This window comes from Malus domestica, chromosome 05 (assembly GCF_042453785.1).
Source record: "Malus domestica chromosome 05, GDT2T_hap1".
Taxonomy (NCBI): domain Eukaryota; kingdom Viridiplantae; phylum Streptophyta; class Magnoliopsida; order Rosales; family Rosaceae; genus Malus; species Malus domestica.
The window spans coordinates 39,073,719-39,094,143 of NC_091665.1; the positions used below are offsets into that span (position 1 = coordinate 39,073,719).

At 36.7% G+C, this 20,425-nt stretch overlaps 3 protein-coding genes across 3 annotated transcripts; all 3 read left to right on the plus strand.

Moving 5' to 3' along the window:
- The first annotated feature begins 4,715 nt into the window (after window positions 1–4,715).
- LOC114824984 (berberine bridge enzyme-like 14) lies at window positions 4,716–6,523 on the plus strand. Its single transcript, XM_029103023.2, has one exon. It carries the CDS (start codon window positions 4,789–4,791, stop codon window positions 6,385–6,387), a length of 1,599 nt encoding a protein of 532 aa, XP_028958856.1. The 5' UTR covers window positions 4,716–4,788; the 3' UTR covers window positions 6,388–6,523.
- A 1,051-nt stretch (window positions 6,524–7,574) lies between these two features.
- LOC114824985 (berberine bridge enzyme-like 8) lies at window positions 7,575–9,615 on the plus strand. The gene has a single exon (XM_029103024.2). It carries the CDS (start codon window positions 7,737–7,739, stop codon window positions 9,390–9,392), a length of 1,656 nt encoding a protein of 551 aa, XP_028958857.1. The 5' UTR covers window positions 7,575–7,736; the 3' UTR covers window positions 9,393–9,615.
- Window positions 9,616–17,956: 8,341 nt separating this feature from the next.
- Window positions 17,957–19,978, plus strand: LOC114824986 (berberine bridge enzyme-like 21). The gene has a single exon (XM_029103025.2). It carries the CDS (start codon window positions 18,104–18,106, stop codon window positions 19,736–19,738), a length of 1,635 nt encoding a protein of 544 aa, XP_028958858.1. The 5' UTR covers window positions 17,957–18,103; the 3' UTR covers window positions 19,739–19,978.
- Window positions 19,979–20,425: the final 447 nt, after the last annotated feature.

The following is a 20,425-nucleotide window of genomic DNA, read 5'->3' on the forward strand; positions in this document are numbered from 1 at the left end:
ACCATGTTAAGAGGGAAAGTGCACCAAATTGCCATTTAATTTTCCTGTAAACAAATCAGTACACCCTTTAGAGAACATCCACAATGATGTATGGGGACCTGCCCTTTTACTATCATATGAAGGATTTCGGTATTATGTAACCTTCATAGATGATTGTACTCGTTACATATGGATTTTTCCATTAAGAAATAAATCAGAAGTTTTTGCAACTTTTGTTCATTTTCATGCCTATTTGAGTACACATTTTTCTGCTATAGTTAAACTTTTCCTAAGTGATGGTGGTGATAAATATACAAGTACTAAGTTTCAACAATTTTTAGCACAACATGAGATTTTACATCACAAATCATGTCCATATACACCTGAATATAATGGTTTGACTGAAAGAAAACATAGACATATTGTAGAAATGGCAATAACACTCCTTCAAACTACAAAACTGCCTAACCAATTTTGGGTTCATGCTTGTGCTATTGATGCTTACCTGATAAATAGGATGCCCTATGCTTATTTACATATGCAGTCACCTTTTCAAATGATATATAATACTGTTCCTAAGATTAAACATCTCAGGGTCTTTGGTTGTGCATGTTTTCCCCTATTAAAACCCTATAATACCTCTAAACTTCAGCCTAAAACAGCAACTTGTGTGTTTTTGGGATATGCAAGCCAATACAAGGGGTGCATATGCCTAGATATTGCTATTGGTAAAATTCATGTGTCTAGACATGTTTTGTTTGATGAAGCTAGTTTTCCATACTCAACCTTTAAATTGTCTTAAACTTCCAAATTGTTTTCTGCATCATCACATATTCCAGTGCATTCACCCCAGTTAACTCCAATAATCACATTAACAAATCAAGCATTATCACCCTCATCTCATTCAATATCATCTCAGACCACAGATTCCTTGACTATGCATTCATCTAGTGCCTAAGAATCTCTTTCTGCATCTCGAGCCTCAAAATCCTTGGAAACAGTTGCATCTAGTACTCCAGAGTTTGATTCTTTACCTATACATGACAACACTACATTACACATACCATATGACTCTTCACTACATCAATTATCCCCAATTAGTTCCAATACATAGCACCATATCCCTGTGGATCCTGATTTCCACCCTGAGAGACTAAGTGTGGTTCTGCCAACACTAATGAATGTACATCCCATGCAAACAAGGTCTAATAATGCGGTGTTAAAAAAGAAAGCTTTTTTAGCTACTGTTACTTCAGAACCTAAAACATTCAAAATTGTATCATAAATTTCAGAATGGCAGATTGCAATGAAAGAGGAAATAACAGCTCTTCACTCTAAAAAAACTTGGTCTTTAGTCCCATTAGCACATGATAAGAATTTAGTTGAGTGAAAATGGTTCTACAAAATAAAGAAAAATGCAGATGGGTTTGTGGTAAGGTACAAGGCACGGCTTGTAGCATAAAGGTATAGCCAAGAAGAGGTTGTTGATTAGTTGGAAACTTTCAGTCCTGTGGTAAAACCTACAACTATAAGGCTGATCTTTGCCTTAGCTACTCAATTCAAATGGTCTCTTAGGCAGCTCAATGTTAAAAATGTTTTTCTACATGGCATACTTCAAGAGGAAGTATATATGGCATAGCCTCCGGGTTTTGAGAGTGCAACACATCCCTCAAACTATGTTTGCAAACTTCACAAATCATTATATGGTCTAAAACAGGCTCCTCGAGCCTAGAATGAAAGATTTACCAGTTTCTTACCAAGTTTGGGATTTCAAGTTTCACAGGCTGGTCTCTCTTTGTTTGTACAACAGTCTTCAAGTGGAACTGTGTTATTACTTTTGTATGTTGATGATGTCATTCTCACAGGTAGTAGCTCTCAATTGATCAACCAAGTTATCACAGCTCTCACTGCAGAATTCAAAATGAAGGATTTGGGTCTATTGTACTACTTCCTGGGATTGCAGATTAGTTACACCTCATAAGGATTGTTTGTGTCACAGACAAAGTATATTAATGAGTTGGTTGATAAAGTTGACCTACAGGACTCTAAATCGTGTGCTACACCATGTTTACTATACCACAGGCTACTCAATGATGATGGGAAGCCTTATCACAGTCATGAACAATATAGGAGTGTTGTTGGAGCTCTTCAGTACCTTAATTTTAAGAGACCCGACATAGCATTTTCAGTCAATCAAGCTTGTCAGTTCATGCACAATCCCATGATTTCTCATGTTATTGCAGTTAAGAGAATCATTCGATATCTCAAAGGGACATCTACTTATGACATTCATTTTAAACCATGACCAATGCATCTGCAATCTTATAGTGATGAAGATTAGGAAGGCAATCCAAATGATCGAAGATCAACTTCAGGATTTGTTGTATTTCTTGGTTCAAACCCTATCTCATGGGCATCAAAGAAGCAACACACAGTATCTCGATCATCCACAGAAGCTGAATATCGAGCTCTGGCAATCACGGCTGCAAAACTTACCTGGACTCGACAACTATTCTGTAATATGCATACCTTTATATTCCTATCCAATGATACATTGTGATAATGTCTCAGCTATTGCACTCTCTACAAATCCTGTGTTCCAGGCTAAATCCAAACACATTGAGATCAACTATCATTTTGTCCGTGAGAGAGTCACTCGAGGTGATCTTCAAGTTCAACATGTGTCTTCGACAGATCAGTCAGCATATATACTAACAAAGGGCTTGTTTGCGCCATTATTTCAGCAGCATTGCAGCAATATGATGCTTAGTGTCCTCGAGCATCAGATTGAGGGGGGATGTAAGAAGGATTAAGTTCATGAGTGTGATCCAAGTGAGGAGATAATCAATGTCAAGACAAAGCCACTTGTCAAGAGATTAAATAGGTTGTTATACATATAGTTAGTTAGTTGGAATTTGGTGGTTTTGAATAACTTTGGTTAGAGGGAGTTAGTTGATATAAGGAGGTAGTTAAAAAGGATTACTTGCTCTGTAAGTTTTGTACCGAAAACACCTATATAAGTGAGCAATGTAAACCATATGGCATTAATGAAGAAAGCATTTCACTGATACAATCTTCTCCCTCATCTCTCTCTCTATCTTAGATTCTGCAATTGTAGCTATCTTAACACATATCATGTGTGTTTGCATTTGCATGATGATTGGCATTATTTAGGGGTGGGGGGAGTTTTTTGTTTATCAGTTTCATATTAGTTCATGTTTATCTCTCAAGTCTTCTAGGATTGGTTATGTTGTTCAATGCTTACGTGTGGCATTCATGTTATGCATTGGCATTCGATAGTTTCTTGTTGAATTTAATTACATGGTTGTGTTTGGTTGGTTCTATCATTGTTTTGGATATCCTTGACAAAAAAGGAGGAGAATGTATTTATTACAGGGATATGACATTAAGGGGATCATAGTTTTTCTTTCATATGTGGTACTTTGGATTCGTTTATCTTCTCATGCCATACATGCTTCACGGGTTCCGTTGTTTAGTGACTTGCAGGTTGGTTACATCATTCATTGGAAGCAAATTAGTTTAGTGAGTCGGTTTGAGTCAACTGTAGTTTGTTGACGTTCTTTTGCTTTTGTCTAATAAATGTCAAAGAGGGAGATTGTTAGTGCGAGAATTGGCAATTTCTGACAATATACGTGTTCATATTTTTTTTAGACTTGTATCATTTTTTTATATGTAATTTTTGAGTCTCTTGCGCTAACACTAGCAAGAAAGTCAAGCAAAATCAAAGACATCACAAGTTTGTCATATGCATTCATATAGACAAGGTCTAATATTGATTTCAAAATGTTAATTAAATATTATTGTTTATATACTATGGGCTGTAGTTTTTAAATTGGTGAATTGTGGTGCGTTTATTTGATAAGGCTTTGTTGATTAGGTTAGTCTAGCCCATTAAAAATGTAGCCGCAGCTATAGGTGTAAACAAGGTTTATTATATATGTGTGCATTAGCCGCAGCTAGGTGTAAACAAGGTTTATTATATATATGTGCATTAGGGTTGCCGCATGTTTCACTGGAAACATAGAGCATATCAATATGAGAATGTTCTTTGTGATTCTTGTAATTGATTCATTGTGTTAAATCATATTCATATCATTCATATTGCATGATTGCGGATCTCATATGTGTTGAGAAGAGGTATTGAGCAAAGTTTGTGTTGGACTGATCAACGACCGCGACCTTGTCCTGCCACTTTCATACAGAGAAAGAAAATTTGCCGAGTACTCAATTAGCAAGGGCGTGAAGGGCGAAGCTACCTTCTAGTATATGTGTCTAGTATGATTGAGTTTTTGTGAAGTCCCTTTTGTATTTGTTTGACTTATAGTAGATTGTTTTCTGCAAGGCAATGTTCCCCAAGAATTTTTCCTAGGTTTTATCTCGTTAAATCCTTCATTGTTGTATATTAATTGTGCATTGCTAGTTAATTTTATATTTCGTTACTGCGAATAGCTAGGATTGCAAATCTGTTTCAATCGTAGGATCTGATATTAACAAACGTGTACATGTGTACCATTATGGTACTTTCAAATTCGATTGCCACATGTTCAGTAATCATGATTTTGCTTTTCACTAAAAGTTACGAACCGTACATATTGACCATTACACAAAGATTTCTTTCCTACAATTAATGTCAACATATCCACTTGGGTTCTATTTGGCAAACACAATTCGCAAAAATCAACCATTATTAAACTAACTTCAATTCCATAATTACCATTGTCATTGCTTCCTCCTCTTTAAGGGCCCTCTTCGCTTTAGAGAATCGGAAACATAAAAACTCACAAAAAGATGAAGGCCTTAGAAAATGCAATACTATTATGTGCAGCATTTCCAATCTTTAGTTTGATTTCAGTGTCATGTACCAATTCATCCTCAGTTGAATACAATTTTCTCCAATGCCTTTCAAATCATTCTCATTCCTCAAATCCAATCTCTGAGGCACTTTTCACCCCCAAAAGTGCCTCTTTTTCTTCTATTCTGCAGTCATATGTGAGAAATCTCAGATTTATGACTCCCACAATCCCGAAACCGATGGTAATTATTGCAGCCAAGCACGAATCCCATGTTCAAGCCACAGTCACATGTGCCAAAACCCTTGGCTTGGAAATTAGAATTAGAAGTGGCGGACATGATTATGAAGGCGTCTCCTATGTATCCAGAGACGCAAAAGATTTCATCCTTCTCGACATGTTTAATCTCCGGTCCATCTACGTTGATTTGGCAGATGAAAGTGCATGGGTTCAATCTGGGGCTATACTTGGTGAAATTTTCTATGCAATTTTTAAGAAAAGCAAGTACCATGCCTTCCCTGCTGGGGTCTGTCCTACAATTGGTGCTGGTGGGCATTTCACAGGAGGTGGCTATGGTAACATGATGAGAAAATATGGGCTTTCCTCTGATAACATTGTTGATGCAAAAATAGTAAATGTAAATGGTACAATTCTTGATAGAAAATCAATGCGGGAAGATCTATTTTGGGCCATTAGAGGAGGTGGTGGATCAAGTTTTGGGGTCATTCTTGCTTGGAAAATCAAGCTGGTCCGGGTTCCGGCCCTGGTAACGGTGTTTGATGTCAAAAAAACATTAGCAGAAGGTGCAACAGACATTCTTGTGAAATGGCAACAAATTGCTGATAAGCTAGATAATGATCTCTTCATAAGAGCCGTTCCTAAACCAGTCAATCGAACAATTGAGGTTTCTTTTGTTTCCTTGTTTTTGGGGAACTCCGATAGACTTTTGAAGCTGATGAACCAAAGCTTTCCTCAGTTGGGTTTGGAGAAAAAAGATTGCATAGAGATGAGTTGGATTCAATCGGTTTTGTTTTGGGCTGACTACAGAAATGGAACTACTCCTCCAGATGTTCTGCTCAACAGGGTCCCCAGCTCAGGAAAAGTGTTCTTGAAGCGCAAATCTGATTACGTGAAAGAACCAATTTCAAAGACGGATTTGGAAGCCTTGTGGAAGGTGATGATTGAGATTGGAGAAGTTATGATGCTGTGGAATCCTTATGGAGGAAAAATGAGTGAGATTCCCGAGACAGCTACTCCATTTCCTCATAGAGCAGGCAACCTATTCAAGATTCAGTATTCAGTTAACTGGAAGGAGGAAGGGGTTGAGGCCACCAAAAAGTACTTGCGTTTGATGAAAAAACTTTTTGAAGCAATGACTCCTCATGTGTCCAAGAATCCAAGGGAGGCTTTTTACAACTATCGTGACCTTGACGTTGGTACGAATTTAAAAGGTGGATACACTGAAGCAAAAGTGTATGGAACTAAGTACTTCAAGGGTAATTTTGAAAGATTAGTGCGTATTAAGACAGCAGTGGATCCTGAGAATTTTTTCAGAAATGAACAAAGTATTCCAACTAATAAATCTATGGAACTATGAAGGAGAAGCAGAGGGAGCTTTTTTTTGGTATTTTGCAGATACAAAAATAAAAGATGAAGATTTTGTTGAGATTAGAGAAACTACAACATAGAGAAAGCTCAAGCTTCCATGAATTATATAATCATTCTTTTTTTTCTTCTCTTGTTTTCTTTCTTTCTTCTCTTACTTCTCTAGTTTTCATTCTAATTTGGTAGAGTAACTTCAACACAAGCAAGACCATCACTATTAGCCAATATAATTACCGATCCAGATAAACTGTACTAACGAAGTCACAACAAATAAAGTACAAAGAAGTTTTTTTACAGTTTTACAACAATTCTTTTTGGAGAAATAGGGGCTAAACAATAAAAGATCATTATATTCAGCGACTTTAAAGGAGGATCACACCAGAAGCTAATATAAAAAGTAGCTTAACAGAAACACCATCTACAAGAACTCAGAAATGAAAACTAACTAATAAACAATCACAACCATATATTTCTTGTTATGAAACCCCAATCCATATAACTATTCTTCTCTTTTCTTTTCCTACCTCTGTTAGATAGATGATATAAATAGATGATAAGTGCAGGATTACTCAATATTTCGTAATTAAATCGTGATTTACTTTAGTAATTATTTTTCCTTTTGTTAATAGGTGGAAGAAATTCTTCAATCCGCTCGACATCACCCGTCGGCCGAAAATACAAACAAGGGTATTTATATTGGGCTTACCAAAGTGGGGCAATTCGAGATCCAAATGCAAGGGTCTTTTTGTAGGATAATAGTGAGTACCAACTTTTCAATTTTTTCTAATAAATATTTTCACATATTTTATTATTTTAAAAAATAATAGATATATTATTAATTTTTCTTGCACTTTGAAAAACTAGGAACACGTGATGTTTTTTATTGAGCCAAATTAGAAAATGAGTACATAAAGTTCTTACGAGTGAGAATCTAAGTATTATCCTTTTTTGTATATATCTTCGATTATAAGATGATGGGAAGCAGTAATAGATACAAGCAAGAGACCTGTGCATTTGAGTTCACCAAAATGAGCCCGTGTGGGACCCGAAAGCATGCATCTCCGTTGTTTGGGTGACATGGAGCAATAGACGGATGAAAGAATTTGCTTGCACGGTCAATTTGTATTATAATAATATCTCGTGCTAATAATACAAGAAAATGTGAAGAAAAAAAAAAAACTAATACATGTCGGTCATGTGGCGTCCGTGGCATACAAGTCATTCTTAGAATCTTGCGTGCCTCTGCAATATCTCTCTCTTCAATTATCGATCACCCACCTTTTCAAGCAGAAACTTCCTACCTACTTCCCTTTTATTATTTCTTAGTTGTTAAGTACACACATGGTATTCAATCTGACAAACCCCAATTCAGATTTCATGGAAACTCCAGCCACTTCTGCAGTTTTACCACTTGGGTTCTTCCTTCTTCTCCACGTTTCAATGGCAGCTTCAGATCCAAATCCAACCCAAGACACCTTCCTCCAATGCCTTTCCAAATTTTCCCAAGATTCCTCCCCACCAATCTCTGCAGTTACGTATTTCCCCACCAACCCTTCATACACATCCATCTTATGTTCTTACATCAGAAACCTTCGCTTCACAAACCCCCAAACCCCAAAACCCTTATTCATAGTCGCCCCGACGAACTTTTCCCACATCCAAGCTTCAATCTTTTGCTCCAAAATCCATGCCCTGCAAGTGAGAATCCGCAGTGGGGGTCACGACTATGATGGCCTCTCTTATGTGTCTGAACTTCCGTTCATCATCATCGACATGTTTAGTCTTCGATCTATAAGTATCGACATAGAAGATGAGAGTGCTTGGGTTGAGTCTGGTGCGACACTCGGTGAAGTTTATTACAGAGTTGCAGAACAGAGCAAGATCCATGGCTTCCCAGCTGGTGTTTGCCCAACTGTTGGGGTTGGAGGGCACTTGAGTGGAGGCGGATATGGTAATATGATGAGAAAGTATGGCCTTTCTGTTGATAATATAATTGATGCTTTAATTGTTGATGTTAATGGAAGAATTTTAGATAGACAGTCAATGGGAGAAGACCTTTTTTGGGCTATTAGAGGTGGAGGCGGAGCTAGCTTTGGTGTGATTGTTTCTTGGAAAATCAAATTGGTTTCCGTCCCGGAAATTGTTACTGTTTTTAGAGTCGAGAGGACTTTAGAACAAGGCGCCACCGACATTGTTCATCGGTGGCAATATGTTGCTGATAGAATTCATGAAGACCTTTTCATTAGGGTGGTTGTGATGCCAGTGAATAAGAAGGTACATCAGACAGTGAAAGCCAAATTTGTGGCATTGTTTCTAGGAAATGCAGAAAGGCTTCATGCTTTGATGGATGAGAGCTTACCCCAATTGGGTTTGAAGGATGAGGATTATACCGAAATGAGCTGGATCGAATCGGTTTTGTATTGGTCTAATTACGCAATTGGAACTCCCGCTGATGTGTTGCTTGAAAGACAAGAAAAATCAAATAAGTTTCTGAAGAAGAAATCTGATTATGTCCAAGAGCCAATGTCGAAGGCAGGTCTTGAAGGACTTTGGAACAAAATGATGGAACTGAAAAAGCCAGTGCTAACATTCAATCCCTATGGAGGAAAAATGAGCGAAATTTCAGAGCTCGAAACCCCGTTTCCACATAGAGCAGGAAATGTGTACAAAATCCAGTACTCGGTGAATTGGAAAGAAGAGGGTGTGGAGGCTGCAGATAGAAATATTGATCTGATAAGAAGGCTTTATGAGTTTATGACTCCTTATGTCTCAAAGTCACCAAGGTGTTCATATCTGAATTATAGAGATGTTGACTTGGGTACAAATGGAAAGGGCAATGCAAGCTACTCAGAAGCTAGGGTTTGGGGGAGAAAATACTTCAATGGGAATTTTGACAGATTGGTACAAGTGAAGACTGCAGTAGATCCAGGAAACTTTTTTACTTATGAACAAAGTATTCCATCTCTTACAGCTTGGGAGGGTAAAATGGCTGAGTAATGGCTGCTTTGTTTATACTCTCTCTCTCTATCTCTCTCTCTCTCTCTCTCTCTCTCTCTCTCTATATATATATATATATATATATATATATATATATATATTACTTATCGATTGGATTGTGAAGTTGTAAAGATCAAGAAATGAGTATTTATTTCTGATAAAGATATTGTGGATGGCATTAAGATTTAAGACAATATTAGTGCGCAGTAAACTTTTCTACAAAGATTGGGTTGCGTTCAATTTGGGCCAGAGCCCTATCAGTCTACTAGGCTTCAAGCCCAACACAAATGCTCATATTTGATGTACTCCTCTAATTTTTCACTCTCAGCCATTGTCTTGTTTCTATATTAAATGCATAACATGTTGAAGGAAGAAATAAAGAACAATTGTGTCGAACTTGAAAATAGAAAATGGATTGCTCAAGAAGCTTATCCATTCTAATTTCCTCCAAAATGAGAGAAATAGAAAGAAAGAAAAAAGTTTACCCTGTGTTTAATCCAATACATATGATTCTGTTTTGTGAGACAGTCGAACGATACAAGTGGCCCGGCTTGTTCATCTGCCTGTATTAGACATAAATAATAACCTTATGCCTGTTATATATCGAAATAGTTGTGTTATATTATATAATAAGAAAAGCCGAGAGAAAAACCATCCCAGTGAAAATAAAGACGAATGGAATTTCCGTCACATAGCTAGCTAGTTGCTCAGCTTGAAATCCAACGCTAGTTCCTCACATTGCACTGAATTTTCGCCCTTTGCAGATGCCACTGAATTTCCTCACATTATAGGTTTTCCGGGAAGTTTGGTTCATTTTTCCGAGGGATTCTCTATGTATATAAAGGTTATGATTCTATCAAATCCAGATAATAAAAAGAATTACAAACCCTAACACCGGTGGAGCCACATTAAAGGCTACCTGGGCTGTAGTCCAGGTAGCTTTCGGTAGAAAATAAAATTTTACATGTAATCTTTATGATAGCCCACCTAATGAAAATTTTCTAGCTCCGCCATTGAACCCTAATTAAATATCCAAGTTAAGTTATTTGAAAATTTTGATTAACAAATGAAACAATAGGATCAGTAAAATATCTATATTACACCAAGGCGCCAACCAAAATAATTTGGTATGACATTCATCATTCATGGAATTCAAACCTTAGACTTCTTCACAATGAAGAGAAATATAGCTAAATCATAGTGTTAATTGCAGGCAAATCATTAATTGAACATGAAAATATGGCATATAAGCCAACAAGGGTTGATTGAGTAGATAAGGATCATTCTATTCGCTAGGCCAAAGGACTAAGTTCAAGTCTCGCTGCCGGCAATACCTCTTGATGCGCAATCTGTAAAAACAAAAAAATGGCTAAGATCTCATCTGTAAATTCTCAAAAAGGCTTATAATATGCCATGACCTAAGATGTGAGGTAGCCTCCCCTCCTTCCTAAACTTTTTTTTTTCTCACAAAGAAAAATGACATATAAAAGGAAATTCTTATTGCAAGTGGAAACACAAACTTTCCTAGAAAGTTCAAATTCAAATTCTTAGTGGAAACGGACTTACATTGCAGCTTTGCACCTAAAAGGGTTTAAAGAAGTGACGAACTGGAATCAAAGTAAGAAGTACTTGTAAACAAGGCTCTCTATACCAAATTAGACAACTAACAAACTGCAAAAGATGTTATCATGTTAAAGAATGAACTTACAATGTATACCAAACTTGCCATGTTTAATTATTTTTCTATGGTTTGGTGTGTTAGATGCGAAGATTGAAGAAAAGCTTGGAGAAATTGAAGACAAATTTGTAGAGATTGCAGAGAAAGGAGAGCTCGAGAGTTTGGAAGAATAAAATGTATTTCTTGATGATGAAGTAATCTTACACATCAGCTATATATATTGCTTTCTTACACAACTTGTAATAGAAGCTAAGTCTATGGATAATATTCTCTCCTAACTTCCTTAACCACTTTTAAAAACTTATAACAACTTTGTAACAATCCTTATAACTACCTACTTTATCTATTGACAAGTGGCAATAGCTAGACCCTTGATATATCTTGACTTCGATCCTTAGCTTTGTCGTCATGCTTGAGGGAATTGAGCATGAGATTGCCATAGTGTTGTTGAAACAAGGGTGCAGACAGTCCCCTATTAAGTATATCAGAAGAAACATGTTGCACATGGAGGTCTCCTCTAGTGACTCTTTCTCTGACAAAGTGATAATTTATCTCAATGTGTTTGGACTTATCATGAAAAACATATGATTAATGGATAAAACAATAGCTGAGACTTTATCACAGTGGATCATTGGTTGTAGAAAAAGAGAAACATAAGGGTTATAGAACAACTGCCTAATCCAAGCAATTTCTGCAGCTGTGATTGCAAGGACCCTATATTTAGCCTCTGTTGAAGATCGTGAAACAACGTGCTGCTTCTTTAATGCCCATGAAGTAGGATTCGAACCAAGAAATAGCACAACCTCTGAGGTTGATCTTCGGTCGTTTGGGGTCACCAGCCCAATCTATATCACTATATGATTGTAAATGCACAGGACGTGGTTTAAAATGAATACTATACATGGAAGTGCCCTTGAGGTATTTGAGAATCCTCTTTACTGCAATGACATGAGATTCCATAGGGTTATGCATGAATTAACAAGCTTGATTCATAGAAAAGGCTATGTCAAGCTTGATTCATAGTGACCCATTATATGATAGACATGGAGTAACGCATGGTTTACAATCATGCAAGTCGACTCTGACAATTAACTCATTCACATACTTTGATTATGACATAAACAACCCTTTTGGTGTATTACTAATATGTAAAAGGTTGTACCCAGTGCACAAGGCTCCCGCTTTACACAGGGTCTGGGAGAGGTGAATGTCGGCTAGCCTTACCCCCATTTTATGGAGAGGCTGCTCTCAAGTCTCGAACCCGAGACCTACCGCTCATGGGCGAAGGCACTTGCCATCGCACCAAGTCGTTCATTTCAAATTTCATAGTAAGCTCTATAATCACATGTGATATTAACTGAAAAGACCTACCAGTTAGAATCACATCATCAACATAAAGAAGCAGCACACCAATGCATTTTGAATAGTGCATGCTGGACAGACAAAGATGGATCAGCTTGAGAAGCTTTGAACCCCAATTCTGGTAAAAAGCTAGTGAACCTCTTATTCAAGATTCTTGGAGCTTGCTTGAGTCCATATATTGACTTTTGAAGCCCACAGACATAATTGGATGGATTTTGTGAACTTTGAAAATCTAGAGGCTTCTCCATATATACTTCTTCATGAAGAATGCCATGTAAAACATCCACTTACCTGAGTGGCCACTTGAATTGAGTAGCTAAAGCAATGATTAGTCTAATGAAAGTGCTCCAACTACACTTCCATATTGAACAAGGCTATGACATGGTTTACCACCATCTTTAAGTAACCTGTTATATGGTAGACATGGAGTAGCACATGGTTTACAATCCTGCAAGTCAACTGTGTCAATCAACTCATTCACATACTTTGATTGTGACACAAACAACCCTTCTGGTGTATTACTGATCCGTAAGCCAAGAAAATAGTGCAGTGTGCCCAAGTCGTTCACTTCAAATTTTGTAGTAAGCTCTATAATCACATGTGATATTAACTAAGAAGAACTACCAGTTAGAATCACATCATCAACATAAAGAAGCGGTACAACAATGCCTTTTGAAGAGTGCATGCTGGACAGACAAATATAGATCAACTTGAGAATGTTTGGACCCCAATGCTGGTAAATAGCTAGTGAACCTCTCATTCTAGACTCTTGGAGCTTGCTTAAGTCCATATAATGACTTTTGAAGCCTACAAATTGTGAACTTTGAAAACCTAGAGGTTGCTCTATATATACTTCTTCCTAAAAGAATGCCATGTAAAAATGGATTTTTTACATCCAATTACTTGAGTGGCCACTTTGATTGGGCAGCTAAAGCAAAGATTAGTCTAATGGTTGTTGGCCTAACCATATGACTAAAGATTTCCTCATAGTCTACACCCTCTTCTTGGCTATAACCCTTTGCTACAAACCTCGCTTTGTACCTTGCCACAAATCCATCTGCATTCTTCTTAACTCTGTAAACATATTTTCACCCAACTAGGTTCTTATCATGTGGAAGAGGAACTAGAGACCACCTATTCTTAGAGTACAAGGCATCAATTTCTTCCTTCACTACATCCTGTCATTTTGGTACTTTTGATGCAGCTTTGAATGTTTTTGGTTCTAAGGTAGGTGATTGAGAGGAACCAACACTAGCTAAGAAAGCCTTCCTGATATCATTCTTGGACCTTGTTTGCATAGGATGCACATTCATTGGGGGATAGGAAGAACAATGTGAAGTTGTTCAAGTTGAAAATCAAGGTCCACAGGGACAAGATACATTCATTAGGATTGGAAAAGTATGTCATTAATCTAAACCAACAAAATCTGAGGCATATTCACTGATTCTGTGGTCGGAGAGAATTGAAAAAGTATGTCATTAATCTAGATACGTGTGTTTCCAAAAAATCTGAGGCATATTCGCTGATTCTGTGGTTGGAGAGAATTGAAAAAGTATGTCATTAATATTTCTAAATATTCAGAAGAGAATGTGTAGTGGGAAGACAAAGTTTATATGACTTTGTTAAGTCAATCCTTTTTATTAAAGCAGTGGTCCCTTGATTTGAAATGTCCAAAACTTAGGTTAGGCTCCATCCCCTTCGCCCACTGAATCGACACTATGTATGATCATTGACCTAGCTAGTGCTAAATAATGCTGCAATGCTTATCTCCAAAAACTGCACTCAGAATCTCAACACGACAGACTATTTTCTTTAGCATTTATCTTTTAAAAGGTTTGCTACAAAACGATTAATAGGTTTCTGGATTGTAGTTAAGAACAATTATAAATTAGAGGCGGCAAGTATAATAAAGTTAAAAAAATTTCCTTGTACAATGTAGAAATTTTGAACTATGTTCTGGAAGTTCCGCGTTAATCATCCATTTTATTTTAAAAAAATTTGATGTGCTTTTTAATAAAAGATTGCATGAGTACAAGTGTTCTTAGCTAGATCAATATTTTTAAAGGCTGGTTTGGTATCGATGTGCTTTGAAAAAAAGCTGATTCTGCTATGTTGTGAGAATAAGTAACTGTGAAATAAAACAGCAGAGTGTTTGGTAAACTTTTTTGTAAAAGTGCTTTTGAAAAAAAAAAGCAGTATTATATTGTTTGGTAAACTTTTATGTAAAACAGATGTGAAAAAAAGCCAGTTTTTCAAAGCTGGGTTTTGCAGCTTTGTGTTTTTAGCTTTTTTCACCCAAAACTGTGAAAAAAAACTGAAGCTGAATGTTTACCAAACACAAAAAAGCTCCCATCTTTTTTTATACCCCTTTTTTTCAGAATCATCTCAGTACCAAATCAGGCCTAAATTTTATCATTGTTTAGGTCTATTGAAACTGCTTACATTTAATAACCACGAGCTGATGGCCCAGTAGTAAAAGGCGGATTACGAGGCTTCCTTAAGACTAAAAAGTGGAGGTCTCGGGTTTGAAACTTGATGCAGGTGTAGAAGCCAGACTGGTGGCCAGGGAAGGTTGAAATGTCTCTGTGAGTCTTCTCGGCCCCCGAAAGGAGTGGATAATCGTGGCTTGCTACCAGTTGTCCTCTTTTTTAAGAAAAACAAAAAAAATAAAAAATAAAAAATAAAAAACAAACAAACTGCGTACATCTAATATGAATTCAATCTCATGTCATTTTGGCATTATAGTCTAATGGTAATTTTCTCTATTTAGTCTTATGTCAACTCATGTGGATGACGAGTTCGATACTAAATTATTTTAGCAGGTCAACTGTTTAGCTTAAGGTATTATTTTTTAATAACACAATATATTTACATTAAAGAGTGATGAAATTACGTTGGTGTTGAGGTCATTCACAAGATTCAAATCTAAAACATCTCACTTACAAATGAAAAAAAATATCATTAAATTGTAATACTAAGTCGTTTTAATGACATACGTAATCGATGATTAATGTTACAGTCATCTAGATGCATACCGACCATAATAAGCGCATGTTACCTGTACCTACAACTGAACAACTACATAGGGATATGCATGCATTTCGTTATCAAGACAAAGCATTCTCAGTTGGAAAAATCAAAACGAGGAATTTTTTAATATAGGTGAACTTGTTTGACATAAATGCGTATGGTCCAAAGTTGGAACATTTTTCTTTCCTTCTAAAAGTTGAGTTATAAAAATTTGTTAATTATACCCAGAATAACTGACATATTTACTAACATATCCACTTTGGTATGCTCCAAGGTTTTAATAGTTTTGTAAGTGATAAAATAACCTGCGATAATTGTCATTACATGCTGTCTATATATCTTCTTATGTAGTATTTAAACAATAGGTCGAGATTCGAGAAAAGGTCCATTCTCTTACAAATGTTTAATTCATAAAGTTTCACGGGATATAATATTATGCAATAATTGCAGGCCAAATGGGCAAATAATATGACCTAACCAATAACCAATTTTATGCAATTGAAAAAAATATTTTACATTTAGGGTTAAACTCTATCATCTAATACAACTTATCTGTCTTGTAATAATTATTTTTACTTGTATGTCAGATATTTCATTTTCCCCTGAAAACAATCTCTATGATTCTAAAACTATTATCGTTGATTCGTATCTCCCTGTTTGTAAAACAATAACTAAAGCCTGAACAGCTACTCCGACATAGCCCTTTTCTAAATCTTGGGTTTAGTATTTTTATTTTTTTCTAACAAATCATGGGTTTGTTTTTGTCTTTGAGAAAGGTCCAAAACTCTGACTTTCTTAAAAATGGGCATAATATCTTGATAATTATTTTTCTTTCTAAAAGTTCCTTAAAACAATTTCACCGATTTAACAGGAAGGTACGATTTTTTTCTGTGAATTATGTGTATTTTGTAGGACTAGGAATCTTCAATTTGATTTTAGTTTGATTTTTCCCATTAAAACCTTCAATTTAAAACAAAATAAAAGTCAATAATATTAAGTCAAATTATAAACCATGTAAAAGTCAAAATGGACCCAATTTCAGTGTGCTTGAACCACACAAAAATGGAAAAGGAATCTTGAGATCTGAGGGATTCCATGATTGTAACTGTTTATTGTATATCGTGCGGTCAGTTTTCATTAGATACTATTTATATTTATTTTTATTTTTAAAATTTTAAATAATTTCTGACCACACGATTTATTATAAACGATCACGATCACGAAACAAAAAAAATTCCTACGAAGATCGTTTTCCCACAAAAATATGACATTCATGATTAATCCCACCGGCACCGAGTTTTAGGAAAAGTATGATACCTGAGATCTGTATGAATGATTGGTACGGCAAACCAGATTACTTTCCTAAAAGTTTCCATTGAATTTTCTACTCAGCAGTCACACCATGAAAGAAAATTTTCTATAAATTTTTTTTATGAAGGGTTGTCAAATGGTTACAATATTTAGTAATCAAATTTTAATATAAAGGTAATTTGCGCAAGCAAACAATAATAATAATCCCTTAATTGGCTACCACAAATGCATACAACTAGCACAAACATTGGCAAGTCAAACATGCCACAAAGACAGCAGACGCAACAGACCCACACCGGATACACGTAATGTTTTTTTTTTTTTTTAATTAGAACAATAATGTCAGCATTGCTATCATGGGAAAAGATATTATTGTGAAAATATATTAAAGAAAAAGTAAAGATACAATAAGTTAAAGGGTACATAAAGCCAAACCCTAACAAGAAGAAGAGAATTATTAGAAACAAAAAATTAATTAAGAGAACTTCTAAGAGAAATGAAAATTTGGAAACCCTGAAAAATTATGAGCAAAAGATGCAACTACACACGTCAGACAAGAATCCCACCAATGAATGCCAACATGATCAACACCATAGTTTTCCAAACAATTTGTCACCTGATTTCCTTCACGATGAGAAAACGAACATGCATGGAAGAGAGGATGACAATTTGCCCAATCACTCTGCCACTTGATTTCCTTTGCGATAAATGTAAGGGATACACGTAATGTCACCGCTACACAAGTGAGACCACATCAAGTCATCGCTAACAACCGAAGTCACACCAAACTCATTTCTTGCAAGCGAGATCACATTAAAATTATCACTCACAAGCGGTGTCACATCACTCACTAAACGAGACATTACTCGTTGGATGTGGTCCCTGTTCTAAAAATCGCCGCCTAACGAAATAAAACGAAATACACTTTTAATATTTTAATCTCGAATCCAATAACAAAGAATTAGTTTATCTAAGTGTCCAGTATTCAAGCGAGGACTCCACATGCCATAAAATAAGAGGAACACGAAAAAAATATTCTTTCCAACACTTAATATTATAACATTAAAATATTGCTTGAATACCCGATACTTAAAAAAAAATCTCTCCAAAAAAGACCATGAATTATTAGTCATAATAAGTGACCAACAAAATGAGAATTACAATTTCAATTACAAAAAAGAAGTGATTTTTCTTCAAAGAAAAAAATAGTGCGCGGAAATAAGAATAAACGAGTGCAAATACTATTCCCACACGGGGGCGCTGGTGCCTCTCTGTCCATATAAAAGAGGACCAAAACCCTTACAAACATCCAACAAATTTAACAAAACCGATGAGAGACGCAATGCCGAGGATTCTTAAACTTCTTATTTCGCTTGTCTTTCTTCAAGCTTCTGCTTCATGGGCAGCTTCGGATTCTGTCTATGACAGCTTCCTCCAATGCCTAAAAACCAAAACAAACTCAGCCAACACATCCCAATTATCCAACATAGTCTATGCCCGAAACAACCCTTCATATACACCAGTTTTACAAGCCTACATCAGAAACTCCAGGTTCAACAAAACCTCCACCCCAAAACCACTCCTCATTGTCACACCCTTAACTGAATCCCATGTCCAGGCCTCCGTCCTCTGCGCCAAGCTCGCCGGTTTACAGCTCAAAATCCGAAGCGGCGGGCACGATTATGAGGGCATTTCTTACTGGTCTAGCCAGAAATTTATTGTTCTTGACATGTTTAATCTCAGGTCGATCAAGGTGGACATTAAGGACAACTCCGTTTGGGCTCAGTCCGGCACTACGCTCGGAGAGTTGTACTATAGGATTTGGGAGCAGAGTAAAGTCCATGCCTTTCCGGCGGGGATTTGCCAACTGGTTGGTGTTGGTGGGCACATAAGTGGTGGCGGATATGGTAACTTGTTGAGGAAGTATGGTCTTGCTGTTGATAATGTCCTTGATGCTCAGATTGTCAATGCCAAAGGCGAACTTCTCGACCGAAAATCGATGGGGGAGGACTTGTTTTGGGCTATTAAAGGAGGAGGTGGAGGAAGCTTTGGTGTCATTATTTCGTACAAGTTGAAATTGGTTTCTGTCCCGGAAGTTGTTACAATTTTTCGGGTTGAGAAAACGTTGGAGCAGAATGCAACCGCCCTCGTTTCTCGGTGGCAGGAGGTGGCGCCGACGACGGATGATGGGCTGTTTTTGAGGCTGTTGTTGCAGCCTGTGAGTTCTAAAGTGAAGAAGGGGGAAAAGACTATTAGAGCCTCAGTTTTGGCCGAGTTTTTAGGCAATGCTGATCAGCTTGTGAAATTGTTGGGTGAGGAGTTTCCTGAATTGGGGTTGAAGAAGGAGAATTGTACTGAGATGAGCTGGATTGAATCCGTCCTCTGGTGGGCGAATTTCGACATTGGAACCTCTCCCAAGGCGTTGCTTGACAGAATGCCAAACGATGCAAATTTCTTGAAGAGGAAGTCTGATTATGTCCAAACCCCGATTTCAAAGGACGGGTTGGAGTGGCTATGGAAAAAAATGATCGAGCTAGGGAAAACAGGACTTGTTTTCAATCCGTATGGTGGGGAAATGAGCCGGATTGCACCATCCGAGACGCCTTTTCCCCACCGTGCCGGAAACTTGTACAAAATTCAGTACTCGGTGAACTGGGAGGATGCAGGGGAAGACTTGGAGAAGAACTACACCACACAAAGCAAGAGGCTTTTCAGTTACATGACCCCATTTGTGTCAAAGAATCCAAGAAGTGCTTTTCTGAACTATAGAGACCTTGACATTGGTGCTACTTCAACTGGGGCTCCTACTTATGAAGAAGGAAAGGTTTATGGAGTGAAGTATTTCAATGACAATTTCGATAGGCTGGTGAAGGTGAAGACCGCCGTCGATCCAGAAAATTTCTTCTACAACGAGCAAAGCATCCCAATCCTTCCAAGAAAAGAATCGGAGAGCATAGGAAGTTGATACAAAAGCATGGATTTTTGGTTGTTGATTGATCATAGATTCATTGGAGTAAGTTAAAAAGATTAAATTATTATGAAAAGGTTAAATTATTGGGTTATTTTGATTCAGTTCTTGTCACAGTGAATATATACAATGTGTTTTTACTTTTATCCTGCTCCAGATTAATATTTTGGTTTTGGATTTATGAGAGATTGTGACATGTATAAGAAAGTTGAAACAATGTCATTTATTCTAGTTAAAGGCTGTCTTGACCATTTCATTTCTGCCTTCCGTAATGGTGGGAGTTCGCTTGCTGTGAATGTCATTTTCATTGGATTAGTTTATCTCAGAGAGGACTAGTCTCATTCGGAAAAAAAAAAAAAAAAAAAAAAAAAAAGAGAGTTGAATTGAAAGGAAGTTATTCTTGCACTCTGTTTTTGCATGAAAAAAAATGGATAAGGAGAAAACGAAAATGTGAAAATTTTAAAGAACTATTGCTTATGACTAATTTTTTATTTTATTTTATTTGAAAAGTACGTCTAATTGGATTAAACCATCTATATGCAGATTCTTCACCTCGTCCTTGATAGAAAATCTTTCCTGTCAAAAATCACAGTATCCGTTCCTTTCACAAGGTTAGTTAAGTCGAGTTAAAATAGCGATCATTGAAAACTGTAATTGCAAAGAAGCTTCTGTAGGTGGGTGGGT